The 16,423-nt window shown below is 37.7% G+C and overlaps 1 protein-coding gene across 6 annotated transcripts in view; it reads left to right on the top strand.

The window, feature by feature from the left end:
- Nucleotides 1-16,423, top strand: part of CD99L2 (CD99 molecule like 2) — a 100,265-nt gene that overhangs the window by 61,963 nt on the left and 21,879 nt on the right. For 4 of the 6 annotated variants that reach the window (XM_079124320.1, XM_079124321.1, XM_079124323.1 and 1 more), the window contains 3 exons: nt 13,113-13,175; nt 13,302-13,385; nt 15,331-15,396. In XM_079124320.1, the coding sequence (XP_078980446.1) occupies nt 13,113-13,175; nt 13,302-13,385; nt 15,331-15,396 (213 nt within the window). The remainder of the gene's footprint in view (nt 1-13,112; nt 13,176-13,301; nt 13,386-15,330; nt 15,397-16,423) is intronic. The other 2 variants (XM_079124318.1, XM_079124319.1) reach the window with 1 other exon arrangement.

A 16,423-nucleotide genomic window follows, 5' to 3' on the forward strand; every position in this document is an offset into this window, starting at 1 on the left:
TGAATGTCACTGGACTCTTTTACCTCCTGAATAGATCATTTGTCCATTCATGATTTTGTTTTTGTAAAGTCTGTTTGGAAAATATTAGTGTACTGAGTTGCATTGGGCCTCTAAGTGATAACACGTTTCCTTGTGCAGTACTGAGTCACCCTTGTTACTATCACCAATCTCAAGGGGACAGATTTTATATCTTGAGAAACTGTCAAGTTCATGATGCTGGATTCATGTTTCATAACATTTAATTTTTTATTTAATTTCACTTTTTTTGAGATGGGGGATCTCTCTGAGGAGCCCAGGCTAGTCTTGAACTTGGAATTTTCCCACCTCAGCTTCCTCAGTAGTTGGGAATACAGGCATGCATCACCACATCCAACGGAAGTTCTGATTCTTTTGAAGGTTGAACTTATCTCAAATACTGTTAGTTGATTCCCTTGAAGTGGCAGACTTATTTCATTTTTCCAGAATTTTAACAAATATTCACATCTGAATAACTGTGGATTAGTTGTGACTCACTCTTTCAGGTAAACTTAGTTTTCCATGAAGGGAAGAAATTGTGATCACATCCACTCAAAACTACAATTAGGTGCTGGGGCTGGGCCCAATGGTAGAACACACTTTCCTAGCAAATGCAAGGCCCCAGGCTCCATCCCCAACACTAAAACAAAATAAAACTGAAATACTTACACCAGTGACTTTTCTTGAGTCACCTTTTATACTTGGGTATGCAACAGAAATGCTTTAAGCACCTTCTCATTTCATTATACAGAATGGTAAAAGAAATGTGTACTCGAGGTTGAGTTCTAATAAAATATTTTTTCCTGCTCCAATTACCATAAATTTAGTGAATTAAAATGATTTTCCATCCACTCCATTTTCATTTCCCTAGGATCAGGAATTTGGGTCCTGTTTAGCTAGATCCTCTGCTCAGTGTCCCCTTACAAAGGTGCAATCCAGGTGTCAGCTGGGGCTAGGGTGTCATCTGAAGTCTGAGGTCACATTAGCTTCCTACTCCTGGTATAAATCAATGACCATAAACTCGACTATGTAAACAATACAAATTTATCCTATAATCATTGAGGTCATGAATTCAAAATGGGTCATGCTGGGTTATGCTAGCAAGGCTGTATTCCGTTGGAGGCCCTAGGAGAGAATCTGTTTCCTTCCCTTTTCCTGTGTGTAGAACCACCTGTATTCCTTGGCTTCTGGCTACTTCCTCCATCTTCCAGTCCAGTAGAGTAGCATAGTTGAAGCTTTCTGATCCCCATCCCTGCTTCTGTTATTACATCTCCTTGCCTCTCCTTCCTGTCTCTCTCCTTGCAAGGGCCCTTATGATTACATTGGCCTGGCCCAGATAAGCTCCCTGTGTCAAGGCCCTTAGATTAATCACATCTGCAAAGCCCCTGTCTTTGTGTAAGGTAACGTGTTCAAAGATTCACAATTGTTAATAGAATTCATTTCCATGAAGCTGTGAAACTCATGGCTGCATATTTCTTCAAGGTCAGCAAGAGAGTGAGAGCTTCTGCTATCTGTGGTGTCACTCAGAGAAGGCCTAAGTGCACTTTTCATGAGCTCACCCGATTATGTTCAGATCACCTAGAATATTCTCCCTTTTGACTAATCCAAAGTCATAAAGCAAAATCCATTCACCTCTGTCCTTTAAGAGGATGACCTTACCAAGTTATATGGCATCAGAATGTTTTCCTTTGAGATAGTGATCTGGTCAGTTGGTGTGCAGTGAGCATGGATGGTGGTGTCGTGGCAGGCAGGAGGCTTGGTTTAGATAGGTGTCTTGTGTTGTACCAAGCTGTGCCTCTACAATTTCCTTTTGTAGACAGTAATATGTTTCCAGTCTTTTGGGAGGGATGTTTGACAGATTCTTTGAATAAACTGTTCTGATTCAAAGTGTTTTCTCCTCCAGGTACACTTATGCATATACATGTGCACAGAGGTACACTTGAAATGATGCTTGCAACTTTCTTGTGTTGTGTACCAGACCCAAATTAAACATCCTCAAATCCCACTAGTGAAATAGATAAATTCTCAACCATTCATACTCTGAATATGAATAGTAAGGTAGATTTCTGGAACTGACACAAATAAAGCAAGTCCCAGAAAAATGAATGAATTTCTGTCATATATAAGTAGATGTGAGCACAGGGACACATACAGAGCAACCTCCTCTGGGGATAGACTTGAGGCTGGCTTTGTTATTTCTTATAATTCTATACCATTGGTAAAGGTATTTTTAACACTCAGCATGTATTAACTTTATAGCAAATTTTAACTTTAAAATTAAAGCTGTTTTACTAAGGTAGAACTCCAGGTATCAGAATTGGAGAGGGACTTGTCCAAGGTCATGCTGCAAGCCAGTGGACAAATGGGCAGGATTCCAGAGATTCTAACTATCTGGAGGGTCTTTTCTTCTGTAATGTGTTGCCATGAGAAGTGTTTGTACAGAGAGGTATTGATGACACTGTAAGTTTAGAGTGGTAGTTCCTTATACATTTTAGATATTAACCCCTTATCAGATATACAGTTTGAAAATATACTCTTCCATTCTGCATATTATCTCTTCAGTCTTAAATTTTTTTTTTACATAGGGTAATGATGTCTGTCTTATTCCACTATCTTTCCTATCCCCACCCCCTCACCACTTCATTTCCCTCTATACAATCCAAAGTTTTCCTTGGTTTTTCTCTTACCCCCTGCTGTTATGTATCATTATCCACTTATCAGAGAAAACATTCGACCTTTGTTTTCTTGGAATTGGCTTATTTCACTTAGCTTGATATTCTCTAACTCCATCCATTTACCTGCAAATGCCATAATTTTATTATTCTTTATAGCTGAGTAATATTCCACTGTGGTATATATACCACCATTTCTTTATCTATTCACCTATTGAAGGGCATGTAGGTTGTTTCCACAATCTAGCTATTGTGAATTGTGCTCATATAAACATTGATGTGGCTGTATCTCTGTAGTATGCTGATTTTAAGTCCTTTGGGTATAGGCCAAGGAGTGGAATGGCTGGCTCAAATGGTGGTTCCATTCCAAGTTTGCTAAGGAATCTCCATACTGCTTTCCAGAGTGGCTGCACCAGTTTGCAACTCCACCAGCAATGTATGAGTGTGCTTTTTTCCCCACATCCACATCAACACCTATTATTGCTTGTGTTCTTGATAATAGTCATTCTAATTGGAGTTAGATGAAATCTTAGGGTGGTTTTAATTTGTGTTTCTCTAATTACTAGACATGTTGAACACTTTCATATATTTGTTGATTGATTGTATATCTTCTTCTGTGAAGTGTCTGCCCAGTTTTTTAGCCCATTTGTTGACTGGGCTATTTGTATTTTTGGTGTAAAATTATGTAAGTTCTTTATAAATTTTGGAGATCAGTGCTCTATCTGAAGTGCATGTGGAAAAGATTTTCTCCCACTCTGTAGGCTCTCTCTTCACATTGATTCTTTCCTTTGCTGAGAGAAAGCTTTTTAGTTTGAATCTATCCCAGTTGTTGATTCTTGCTTTTATTTCTTGTGCTTTGGGAGCCCTGTTGAGGAAGTCTAACCCTAAGCCAACAAGTTGAAGATTTGGACCTACTTTTTCTTCTATTAGATGCAGGGTCTCTGGTCTGATTCCAAGGTCCTTGATCCATTTTGAGTTGAGTTTTGTGGAGGGTGAGAGATAGGGGTTTAGTTTCATATGAATTCTCAGTTTACCCAGCACCATTTATTGAAGAGGCTATATTTTCTCCATTGTATACTTTTGGCACCTTTGTATAGTATGAGATAACTATGTGGGTTCATCTCTGTGTCTTCTATTCTACCATTGGTCTACCTGTCTATTTTGGTGCCAATACCATGCTTGTTTTTTTTTTTTTTTTTTTTTTTTTATTGGTACTGGGGATTGAACTCAGGGACTCAGGGGCATTCAACCACTAAGGCACATCCCCAGCCCTATTTTGTATTTTATTTTAGAGACAGGGATTCAGTGAATTTCTTAATGCCTCACTTTGGCTGAGACTGACTTTAAGTCTATTGATATGGTGAATGACATTTATTGATTTCCAGATGTTGAACCAACCTTCCATCCCTGGGATGAACCCCACTTGATCATGGTGCACTATCTTTTTCAGACTTTTTTTTTTTGTACCAGGGATTGAACCCAGGGGTGTTTTATCACTAACCTGTATCCCCGGCCATTTTATTTTTGATATTGAAACAGGGTCTCACTAAGTTGCTGACACTAGCTTTGAACTCCTGCCCCAGCCTCCCAAGTAACTGGGATTACAGACATGTGCCACCACCCCTGGCTGGAAGTACATTTTTAAATTTAAATTTCTGGGGTTGGAGGTGTAACTCAGTGGCAGAGCTCTGTCTTACCATGTATAAGGCCCTGGATTTAATCCCTATTCTGCAAATAGAAAAGGAATAAAATTTCCAATCATATGGAAGGATGATATTAGTTTTGTCATTGATTCATGATTTTATTCTACTGCAGCTCAATAACATGGTCTGTATGATACCAATTATTTTTCTGTTTCTGAGACTTCTTTTGTGGCCTAGGACATTGTGACAATATTTTAATAAATGTTTAAGGTGAACTAGAAAAGAATGTGTAGTCTCTATTTTGGGGATGCCCATGAAATTGGGCTTATTCAATTTTTCTATATTCTTACTGAGTTTTGTCTTCTTGAATTACCAATTCCAGTGAGATGTGGAGTAATCTATTGTGGAGAGTTTATTAATTTATTAAGCTTTCCTTTTACTGCTACTTTTTTTTTTTTTTTTTTTTTGCTTCACATTCATCTGATCAGAATGTTGAATACTTCTCAATGAACTATTTCTCATTCGGCAATCATACCTTTAGTTCCTAATAATGATCTTGGCCTTGAACCTGACTTTGTCCAACTTTACCTTCTCTCCATTACCTTCCTTTGGGGCAGTATTTGCAGGTGCAGGTATGTTTCTTTTCATCTTTGTGAACTGGGGTTTGGTGGCAGACCACAGATCTGTTCTAGCTATGTAAGTTTTTTTTTTTTTTTAAGCGTTCTGTTATCAGGTGAGGATGACTTCTATAATCCAGGGAACAAAACAAATCCTAACTTCAAAATGCCACAAAAATGTAGCTTTAGCCCCAACCGCAACCTGAGACCAAGCACCTCCTCCCAGGCTGTCTATACTGCAACTTCAAGCATCACCTGGCTGAAATCTTCACTCTTGATCGCTTCCTTTACTCTTCAGAAGTTTTCTAGTTGGATACAGTCCTGTGCATGTATTTTGCCTTTGTTGCCTATATTTTGGGGTTGTATTCCAAAAATTCTTTGCATAGAGCCGTGTTCAGAAAGCTTTTCACCCATGTTTTCCTCTAGCAATTTTAGAGTTTCAGGTCTTACATTTTAAGTCTTTAATCTATTTTGAGTTGATCCAAATCAGATGAGAGTCCAGTTTCATTCTGATTGTGGCTATGCAGTTTTCCAAACATCATTTTTGACAAGGCTGTCCTTTTGCCATTGTGAATTCATGGCAACTTAATTGAACATAAATGTGTGGTGGGCTTTCTTTTTTTTTTTTTTTTTTTTTTTTTTTTTTTTTTTTTTTTTTTGCGGTGCTGGGGATTGAACCCAGGGCCTTGTGCTTGCGAGGCAAGCACTTTACCAACTGAGCTATATCCCCAGTCCTTATTCTGGGCTTTCTGTACTGTTTGTTCCTTTGGTCTGTATTTCTGTTTTTATGTTAGTACCATGCTTTTTGATTACTGTTGCTCTGTAGTACACTGAAAACAGGTTGTGTGATGGCTCCAACTCTGGACTTCTTTCTCAATATTACTTTGTTATTCAGTCTTTGGTGATTCTAAACAAATTTTAGGATTTTTTTTCTCAACTCTGTGAAAAATGCCATTGGAATTTTTATGGGGGTTGTATTGAATCCATAGATCACTTTGAATTGTATGGACATGTTAACAGTGTTAATCCTCCAAGTCCATAAACATGACATATCTTTCTACTGCATCTTCTTCAGTTTATTTCAGTAATGTTTTACAGTTTTCAATGTAATGGTCTTTTAACTCCATGGTTAAATTTATTCCTAATTTGTTGTTTTTATTTTATTGCAAATGGGATTGTTTTCTTGAGATCTTTTTTTTTGAAAGTTCATCATTAAATATACAAATGTTACGTTTTCTTTTATTGAGTTTGTATTCTGCAACTTTACTGAATTTATTTGTTTTAACAGTTTTTAGGTGGGTAGAGTCTTTAGATTTTTATATACATAAGATCATGTCATCTACAGACACAACTGAACTTCTACCTTTCAGACTGGGATGCCTTTTATTTTTGCCTAATTGCTCTGGTGGGGACTTCAGTACTATATTGAATAGAAATGGTGAAAGTCTTGTTCCTGATCTTCTAAGAAAAGTGATCAGCTTTTCACTGTTGAGTATGATATTAGTTGTTGACTTGTCACACACAGCTTTTAGCATAATGAATTACCATCATTTTGTACTTAATTGGAGAGTCTTTTTTATCAACTGTTTTTCCTGTGCCTGTTGAGATGATCACATGAAGGTACACCTATGTCTGATGTGGTATACTGTGTTAATTGATATGAGTATATTGAACCATCATTGCATCCCACACATAAATCTAACTTGTTCATGGTGTATAATCTTCATGTGTTGTTGAATTCTATTTGCTAGGACTTCATCAAGGATTTTTGGTTTTGTGTTCAGCAGGAATGTTGGTCTCTAGTTTTCTTGGTGTCCTTATCTGGCTTTGGTATGAGACTGATGCTTGCCTCATAAAGGTAATTTGTAATTATTCTCTCCTTTTCAGTTTTTTTTGAAGATTTTGAAAATGGTTGGTGTTAATTTTTCTTTAAATGCTTGGTAGAATCCATTAGTGAAGCCATCTGGTCCAGGGCTGTTCTTGGTTGGGAGGTTGTACTTTGTTTAATTTATGAAACTGGGGTTGGAACCCAGGGGCTCACAGATGCTAGGCAAGCATTCTACCAGTGAGCTTCAGCCACAGCCTTTAATTTTTTTTAATATTGAAACAGGTCTCACCGAGACTTACCTTACACTTGTGATCCTTCTGCTTCAACCTTCCAGGTAGCTCAGATTAAAGGTGTGTGCCATCTGGCTGTTAGAATTTGGATCATTGTTTCAATTTCCTTACTCATTGTTGGTCTGTTTCTGCTTCTTCATGTTTCAGTTGTGATATGCTATATGTTTCTAGGAATTTATCCATTTCTTCTAGGTTACCTGATTTTTTGGTATATATAATTGTTCATAGTAATCTCCTATGATCTTTTCAATTTCTGTAGTATCAGTTATAATATCTCCTTTTTTCATTGATAATTTTGAGATCTCTCTTTGTGGAGCTAAAGGGTGCTCAATCTTCTTTTATCTTTTCAAACAACTCTTAGGTTTGTGAGTGTGTGCGAGTGCTGAATACTGAACCTAGAGTGTTGAGCATGCTAAGCATGTGCTTTACCATTGAGTTACGTGCCTAGCCTATCAACTCTTAGTTCTACTGATCTTTCCTGTTGTTTTTCTTGTCTCTATTTCTTTTTTTTGGGGGGGGTGTTGAACCCAGAGCCTCATGCATACTAATCATGTGCCCTCCCAGTGAAGTATACCTTCAGATACCTGTTTCATTTTTTCTTCTCTGATGTTTATAATTTCCTCCCTTCTACTGACTTTGGGCTTAGTTTATATTTGTTTTCTTAGTACTTTGAGCTATAAATTTAGATTGCTTAAAGATCTTTCTGTTTTCCTGAGGTAAGGATTCCCTCTTAGAACTGCTTTTGTTGCATCCCATAATTTTTGTTTCTTTGTTTCCTTCTTTTTTTTTTTTTTTTTTTGGCTACACTGGGGATGGAACCCAGGGCTTCATGTATGCTAGGCAAGTGTTCTGCCTCTGAGGTACATCTCTGGTCCTTCAGCTCCATTATTTAATTTTCCTTTTCATTTCTCATTTGACACATTGGTTGTTTGAGACCATCTTGTTTAATTTTCATATATTGGTGAATTTTTCGATTTTCTTCTTAAAGTTTCATGTCATTGTGTTTGAAATAACTGCTTGCTGATAGCTAATCATTTCTCCTCTGAACTTTCTTGCATTGTTTCACACATGACCTTTTAGGGGACACCTCATATCTAAACCATAACATATTTAATTATTCCAGTACCTTTTGCTGAGAGAACTTTCTTACGCTGAATTGCCATTGCACGTTTATCAAAAATCACTGGAGCATGTTGAGGTCTTCTTGAGTTCTCTATTCTGTTCTTCTGATCTGTGCTCATCTGTCCCCTCAGCCACGTCTCAATTACCGTACCTATAAAATAAGCCTTAAGGCTCATAAGAGTGATTCTTCTCACTTCATTTTTCTTTTTCAAGATTTTAAAAAGTTATTTTAGGACTGTGCCTTTCCATACATATTTTAGAATAAATTTGTCTATTTGTAGTAAAAATTCTTGCTGAATTTTAATAAAATGTGTTACACATATAGATCAGTTTGGAGAGAGTTGACATTTTTTTAATATTTGGCAGAATTCTTCAGTGAAACCATCAAGGTCTAAAGAAAACTTCAGTTTCAATAATAGCTATAGGAATATTCAGGATGTGTATTTCATCTAGATTGAGTTTTTTTCTTGTAGTAAACATATATAACATTAAGTTTTCCATCTTAAGTGTATATTTTAGTGCAACCATCATCACTGTATACAATTTCCAGAATTTTTCATCACCCAAAACATAAACTCTGTACCCATTAAAAACAACAACAACAAAAACTCCTCAGAGTGGGAGGTAACTTAGTGGCAAAGCATTTGCCTCACATTCACAGAGCCCTGGGTTCTATCCCCAGTTCCAAAAATGAAAATACAAAAAAAAAAAAAACCACCAAAAGAAGAAAGAAAGAAAGAGAGAGAGGGAGGGAGGGAGGGAGGAAGGAAGGAAGGAAGGAAGGAAGGGAGGGAGGGAGGGAGGGAGGGAGAAGGAAGGGAGGGAGGGAGGGAGGGAGGAAGGAAAACACTCCACATTCCTTGACCCCTCTCCTCCAGTAACCTGTTTTACCTTCTGTCATTAAGCATTTGCCCATTCTAGGTACATCCAAAAGGATAAATATTGTATGATTCTACTTATGCGAGATACCTGGCTTCCTTCAGTTACCATAATGATTTCAGGGTTTGCCAGTGTCATAGTATGTATCAGCATCTCATTCTTTTAAGGCTGAATAATACTTCATTGTACGTATATACCATGTTTTGTTGATCCCTATGTTGTTGGGTTCTTTCTACATTTTGACTGTTGCAAATAATGCTGCCATGAACATTGGTGTGCAAGTGTCTGTTAGAGTCTTGACTTTCAATTCATTTGGTGTATACTTAGAAGTAGAAATGCCAGATCACATGGTCATTCTGTTTTATTCATTCTGTTTTTCACATTTTGAGGAACTACCAAACCATTTTCCACATTGATTGTATTGTTTTACATTCCCATAAGCAACATACTAGGTTTCCTATTTCTTCATGTCTTCATCAACACTTGTTATTCTTCATTTTTATTTTGATAATAGTTACCATAATGGATGTGAAGTGGTATCTCATTGCAGTTTTTTTTTTTTTTTTCTTTTGGAATCAGGTATTGAACCCAGAGATACTTGACCACTGAGCCACCTCCCTAGACCTTTTTATATTTTATTTAGAGACATGGTCTCACTGAGTTGCTTAGGGTGTTGCTAAGTTGCTGAGGCTGCTTTTGAACTTGCCAGGCACTGTGCCAGGCCTCATTGCACTTTTGATTTGCATTTTTACAATCTCTATTGAGCTGAGCATCTTTACATTGGCCATTTTAATGACTTCTCTGGAAAGTTATCTAGTCAAGTCCTTTGTCCATTTTAAAAGCAATTTGGTTGTTTTGTTTTGTTTTTTGTTGTTGAGTTGTAGAAGTGTCTAATAGTGTATGGATAGTATTTTGTTTTTCGTATGATTTGTAAATGTTTTCTTCTATTCTCATGTGTGGTCTTTTTACTCTCTGAATAGTGTTCTTTGAATAAATCTAAAAATTTTTCATGATGACCAATTTATCCTCCTTTTATATTTTGTTGCCTGTGCTTGTAGTGTCATGTCCAGGAAATCATCCCCAAATCTAATATCAAGAAAAATTTCCCCGTTGTTTTCTTCTAAGATTTTTTAGCTCTTATATTTAGTCCTTGATCCTTTGAACTGCTACTATTATTACTATTATTTTTATTATCTGCAGTACTGGGGAGTGAACCCAGAGGCACTCTACCACTGAGCTACATCCCCAGTCATTTTCTTAGTTTTTATTTTGAGCTGGGTTTATGCTAAGTTACTGAGACCGACCTCAAACTTGTGATCTTCCTACACTCAGTCTCCCAAGTACCAGGGTTACAGATGTGTGCCACCATTCCCACCTTGAATTAATTTTTGTGTATGATATAAATGTCCAACTTCATTCTTTTACATGTGATGTCCAATCCCAGCATGATTTGTGTTTATTATTTGCTTGCTTTACTTTTGTTTTTCTAGTATCTCAGGTTAAGAACTTGGGTTATTGATTTTAGATCTCTATCTCTAATTTAAGCATTTAGTGCTATAAACTTCCCTCTGAGCATTTTTTAGCTGCATCCTACATATTTGTAGAGAGTGGGGGAACTACTTAACTGAAGTCATACTATAATCCATTTTGTGCATGCACATTGGAATTTTAACAGAAATTGCATTAAATCCTGAGCTCACTTTGGACAGACACTATGGTCATTTTAACAATATTAGTGTTCTGATCCATGCATATGGGATTTGGTTGTTTTGATAGTTGGTAGTTTTTGTGACATTGGTACATTTCTCCCAGGTTGTCAGATACATGAGCATAAAGTTGCTCATAGCATTCCATTTTCCTTTTTAATGTCCTTGAGACATTTTTTGGTTTTTATTTTATTTAGAAATATGCTGTTTAACTTCCAAGTGTTTATATATGGTCTTGGGTGTTTTCTTTTTCTTCTTTGTTTCTAGTTTGAATTCATATTGTCGGAGACACCTCTCTATACAACTTTAATACTTTTAAGTTCGTTGAGATTTTTTCTAGTCTAAGATATATCTGTTGGTGATTATTCGATGGGTGCTTAGTTTTCTGTTATGCTATGATTGAGTAGTGTCCTTTTATGCCAATTAAATCCTGTTGGTTAATTTTATTTACTTTTGCTCAGGTAAGTAGTTGAAGACCTGAGGTAAATTTAAGTCCACAATTACATTTTGGGACTTCTGTCATACTGTAGTATTCCCCTTTAATTCATGTTGAGAACTATTGGGTATTTTTTAATACATTGAAGAAGAATTTGACCTACATATTTTAATTTGTGCATAATAATTATACATAATAGTGGGGTTCATTGTGCCTTTTCCTCCCCTCCTCCCTCCCTCTGATCTGTTTGCTTTGTTCTACTAATCTCCCTTCTGTTATTATTTTAATTAGTGCATTAATTATATATGCATATATATTTATATACATGTGTATATACATATATTTATAGAATTCATTGCGGTATATTTGTACATAGACATAGTATAATTTGGTAGATTTCATTCCTGAGTACTTCTCATATCCCCCTCATCCATACCCTCTCCCCATTAATTCTCTTCTTTTGATCTGTATTTTTTTGATCCACAGAGAACACCAAGGCCCTATCCAAAAAAGATAGGCAATGTATTTTAAATGGCTATGGGAAGTTTGGGGATCTCATCGTTATTTTTTTGTGTGTGTGGCCCTGAAGATTGAACCCAGGGGCACTCATTCACTGAGCTACATCCCCTTCCTTTTAAAAAATAATTGTTTTTTAGTTGTTGATGGACCCTTATTTAATTAATTTATTTATTTCTATGTGGTGCTGAGAATCAAACCCAATGCCTCACACATGCTAGGCAAGTGCTCTACCACTGAGCCACAACCCCAGCCCTGCCCAGCCCTTTATTTATTTGTTTGTTTGTTTGTTTGTTTGTTTATCTATCTATCTATCTATCTATCTATCTATCTATCTATCTATCTATCTATCTATTTATTTATTTATTTAGAAAGGGTCTTACTAAGTTGCCCAGGCTGGACTTGAACTTGGATTTTCCTGCCTCAGCCTCCTGAGTAGCTGGTATTGCAGGCATGCACCACCATGCCCGCCTGGGGACCACATTTAATCTGCCTACTCACTGATGCTTTCCACACAATCATTGCTGTTTCTCTTCTGGTTGCTTACTTTGGACGGCTCTGTCAGTGCCTTTCCTCTCCACTGTCTTCAATAATAGGAACAATTATGACGTTGTCTTCTAAAGTGCAAGAGAAGAGAATATGGGAAAATTGTGATGCCATGCTGTATAACTGATGTGAAAGCAGTCCCTATTTTTAAAGGATCTGGTTGCATCCAAAGACCTAATATTTTAAAATTTATTCTATATAGTTATACATGACAGTAGAGTGCATTTGTACACTTTGATATATCATACATAAATGGGGTATAATTTCTCATTTTTCTGATCATACATGTTGTAGAATCACATCGGTCATGCAGTCATATATGTACGGGAGGTAATAATGTCTGTTTCATTCAAAGACCTAATATTTTAATAGTAACCATACTTGTATAAAATTGTGTGTATGTGTTGTAACCACTTTTAGTTAGTAAGACGCTTCCACACTTCACAGAGAATGTTACCATGGTCCATCCTTGGCAGTTGTCATCTCTGGTTCAGGTCCTGGGTGGCAGTAGTGGAAACCAGGGCAAGTAGCTCTCAAGTTCTAGAACTTCCTGGCCATGCAGTCATCTCCAGCGGATCTAAGCTCAAGTCCTAGCTCTCCCACTCACCTGGTCACTCCATTCATCTCCCAGTCCCCTTCCCCTGAAGTAAAGTGAGCAGAACCCACCATTTCTAAACCCCTTCCATCTCAGTGGGATTCTTTGGAGGTCATATAAGGGCCTGAAGGTCCAAGACAAGAGTACTTTATTCATGAAGTGACTTTATTCAAGAGTACTTTATTCATGAAGGTATGAAGTGGGTTGTATAAATGTGTACCCCTTGCTGTCTTCTCTCCTCTTCTAGAGAGATGGGACCACCTGACCACCACCACAACCAGGAGGCCAGGAACAACCAGAGCTCCAGCAGGTAAGTGGCTGCCCCGAGGAGGGCAGTAAGGAGGGCCTTAGGGAACCCTCTCTAGGGCAGTGTCCAAATGAGCTACTTATAGTTTAACCAGTAGACTGTATTCTTTTCTTTTGGGGCCTCCTGAAGTAAATGATTTTGACTTGGCTGATGCCTTGGATGATCGAAATGATCGAGATGATGGCCGCAGGAAACCAAATGTAGCAGGAGGAGGTAAGTTCTAGCCAATCAAAACCATAGACCAGCTTGTAGCTCCCTCTCTTGTTAACTACAAGAGCCAACAGTGCCACTAGTGGCCTGGTAGAGCCGGGCCACTTCAAGTCACAGGAGAACCCTGGAACAGTAGATCATATATGTCAGTAATTACCATCTGAGAACTTAAAGCTGAAATTTAAAATGACTAACATAGAGTCCTACACATTAACAAAAATAGCATATTTTAATGAGAAATAACTCTATTCAGCAAGACAAAAACACCATATAGTGACAATAGTGGCTTTATTTTACATTTTTGCAAATTTCCCTAATGTCTGGCTTGATAGGAGACAACTGGATTCTCACATCTAAATTTCTATTCAGTTGTGATATGTTGTGGTTAAAATATATGAAGAAAACCCATTTCACAAAGATATGTAGGGAAAGGGGAAAACACATTAATGGACTTTTCCAGATCAGTGTGGATGTTTTTCTTTAGTAGCATACCAAAATGCAATTCCTGGTTGTTTACTGGTTATGTACATTGTGAGAAACTGTATCTGTGAACTTTCCTCCCTCTCTCCCATTGAATCCCATGGGACTCCCTTGCCCTCTTAATGGGTATTTTACCCATTTGTCATTTTTTAACATTGCACATTGGTCATTTGGAAAATATTAATGTTCTAAGATTTTTCCAGGTTCAAATAATGCCACACTTCATTATTCAAAATCAAATTTGTTAATGTTACCACCTATGTTATTAGAAAAAAATCTTTGAGTGTTGGGAAGCTGTTAAATCACAGTGGTGGAGATAGGTTTTTCAGAATCCTAAATTTTACTTGAAACCATATTCTTAGAAAAAAATACCATCAGTGGCCTTCCCAAATTGACAAGCTCATTTTATTGATTTTAAAGAAAACATCAATTGGCATAACCATAGTTGGTCCATCATTCATTCTGTCCAATAAAAGTGGTCTCCTGTGACACAGAGCAGCTAAGACCTTAGAACTGAAGCAATCACACAACTGCTTTTGTGAGAGAACGATAGTACTTGAAGTACTATAAATGCTGTAAGCATTTACTGTAAGCATACTTTCCATTTCACCACGGAATATTCAAGAGGTGTATGCAATGGTTGAGCTATATATAATTAATTACTTTTTTGCTTCCTGTATTAGCTTTCTATTACTGCATGACAAATTTTCAGAAACTTAGTTAAAAAAAGTAAGAGTGAGTGAAGATAATCCCGTTTGCCATCTTGAAATTTCCTTTAGTCGGTTAGGAAGCTGAGCTTTTTCTGTTCAGGGTCTTGTAGAGCTACAGTCAAGGCTGGGCTCAACAACCAGGGCTGGGGTCTCAACTTCCAAGTTCATGTGGTTGCTAACAGTATATTTCCTTTCAGCTATTTGCTTCTTCAGGACCAGAGGAGAAAGACATAGGAAGAGGGTCGGAAGGGAGAAGGGAGAGAAAACTTGCATTTGTGCTTCTGATGTCTGAATTCAAGGAAGAATAAAACCTGAGTTTAAGGGGTTACCTGATCAAGTCAGGCCCACCCATGATAATTTTCCATTTGATTACTGGTTCTTAATTACATCTGTAAAATCCCTTCACCTTTGGCATGTAATATAACCTAATCAAGGAAATGATATCCATCCTCTTCATGGTCCCACTCACGCTCATAATGATTCACTGGTGTACAGGGCATGTACACCAGCAGGGGGCAATCTTGGGGTCTTTTGGGGATGTTGTCTACCATCTTCATCAGGGATTCTTTTTTTTGGCGGTGCTGGGGATGCAACCCAGGACCTTGCACATTCTGGGCAAGTACTCTCCCACTAGGCTACACCCCCAGCATTTTCAAGTGGAACTGACAAAATCTCCTATGAATGTTGGGTAATGTTAACTATTATGTTTCTTGTTGCTGAAAGGTTTTGTCATTGAAATGTATATTTTATTTTTCTAGGTTTCTCAGACAAGGATCTTGAAGACATATTAGGAGGTGGTGAATACAAACCTGATAAGAATAAAGGTAGACGTGTTGATTTGCTCAACCATGTTCCTTATTCTGGTTAAAAGGTGATTGTGCAGCAACCAGGCTAATTATGCCATTCTTATTCAGTCTCTGGGAAATGAGAGCACACCCAGACACCCCGGCTTGCAAGTTGGAGTTCCCTTGCAACAACATGGACCATGGGACTCAAAGGGGCAATTATAAGCCATTTTGGAAAAGCCACGCATTTCCCTTACTGCCATTTCAGTCAAGGTGCTGCCTGGGCTGACGTTTCCATGCTAGCAGCAGTCTGTTTGTGAGGCAGTGCCAATAATAGAATGACCAAGGGCATAACACTCATCCAGAATGACCCTCCCATGTGGAAAGCCTGCCCCTCCTCAGTGGTCAAAGCAAAGCTCATCATGACGCATTTTTTTAAAGGCCCCTAGCAAGTCAGATAGCTTTATAAATGTCTTTGTTGAAATAGTTTAAGATTCGCAGGAAGTCGTAACAATAGTTCAGGAGAATCCCTTCTTGTGTGCCCTCTACCCTTCTCCCCAAGGGTTCTGTCATACAGAACCCCAGAACATTGTCCAAGCCAGGAAGCTGGTATCTGTACAATACTGTGAAGCCATGGACAGGCCTTATTTAGATTTCCTGTGTGTGTGTTTGTGTGTCTGTGTGTGTGTTTAAATCTGCAAAATTTCATCACATGTATATTTGAGTAGCCATCATCACAATCAGAAAGCAGAATGGTTCTGTCACCACAGAGAATCTCCGTATTGTCCCTGAATAGTCACGCCCTCCCCGAGGCACTTTATTTTTTGTTCCCCACAAGCTGCCAATGATTTACTCCTTTTATCATACTGCATGTCAAATCTGATCCTAAGTATGGTGGGGATGTCAGCCAGACTTGTTGAAGTGGCAAAACAAGTTAGTGTTATAACTTGTTGCTGTAACTTGCTATGACTGTAACTTGCGGTTATAACCTGTTGTGGCAGTAACTTGTTGTGATCACATTAGAATGGCAGATGGTGGTGGTTGTAACACTTTGGTTCTAACTGGT

Source organism: Sciurus vulgaris, assembly GCF_902686455.1.
Source record: "Sciurus vulgaris genome assembly, chromosome: X".
NCBI classification, from domain to species: Eukaryota; Metazoa; Chordata; class Mammalia; order Rodentia; family Sciuridae; genus Sciurus; species Sciurus vulgaris.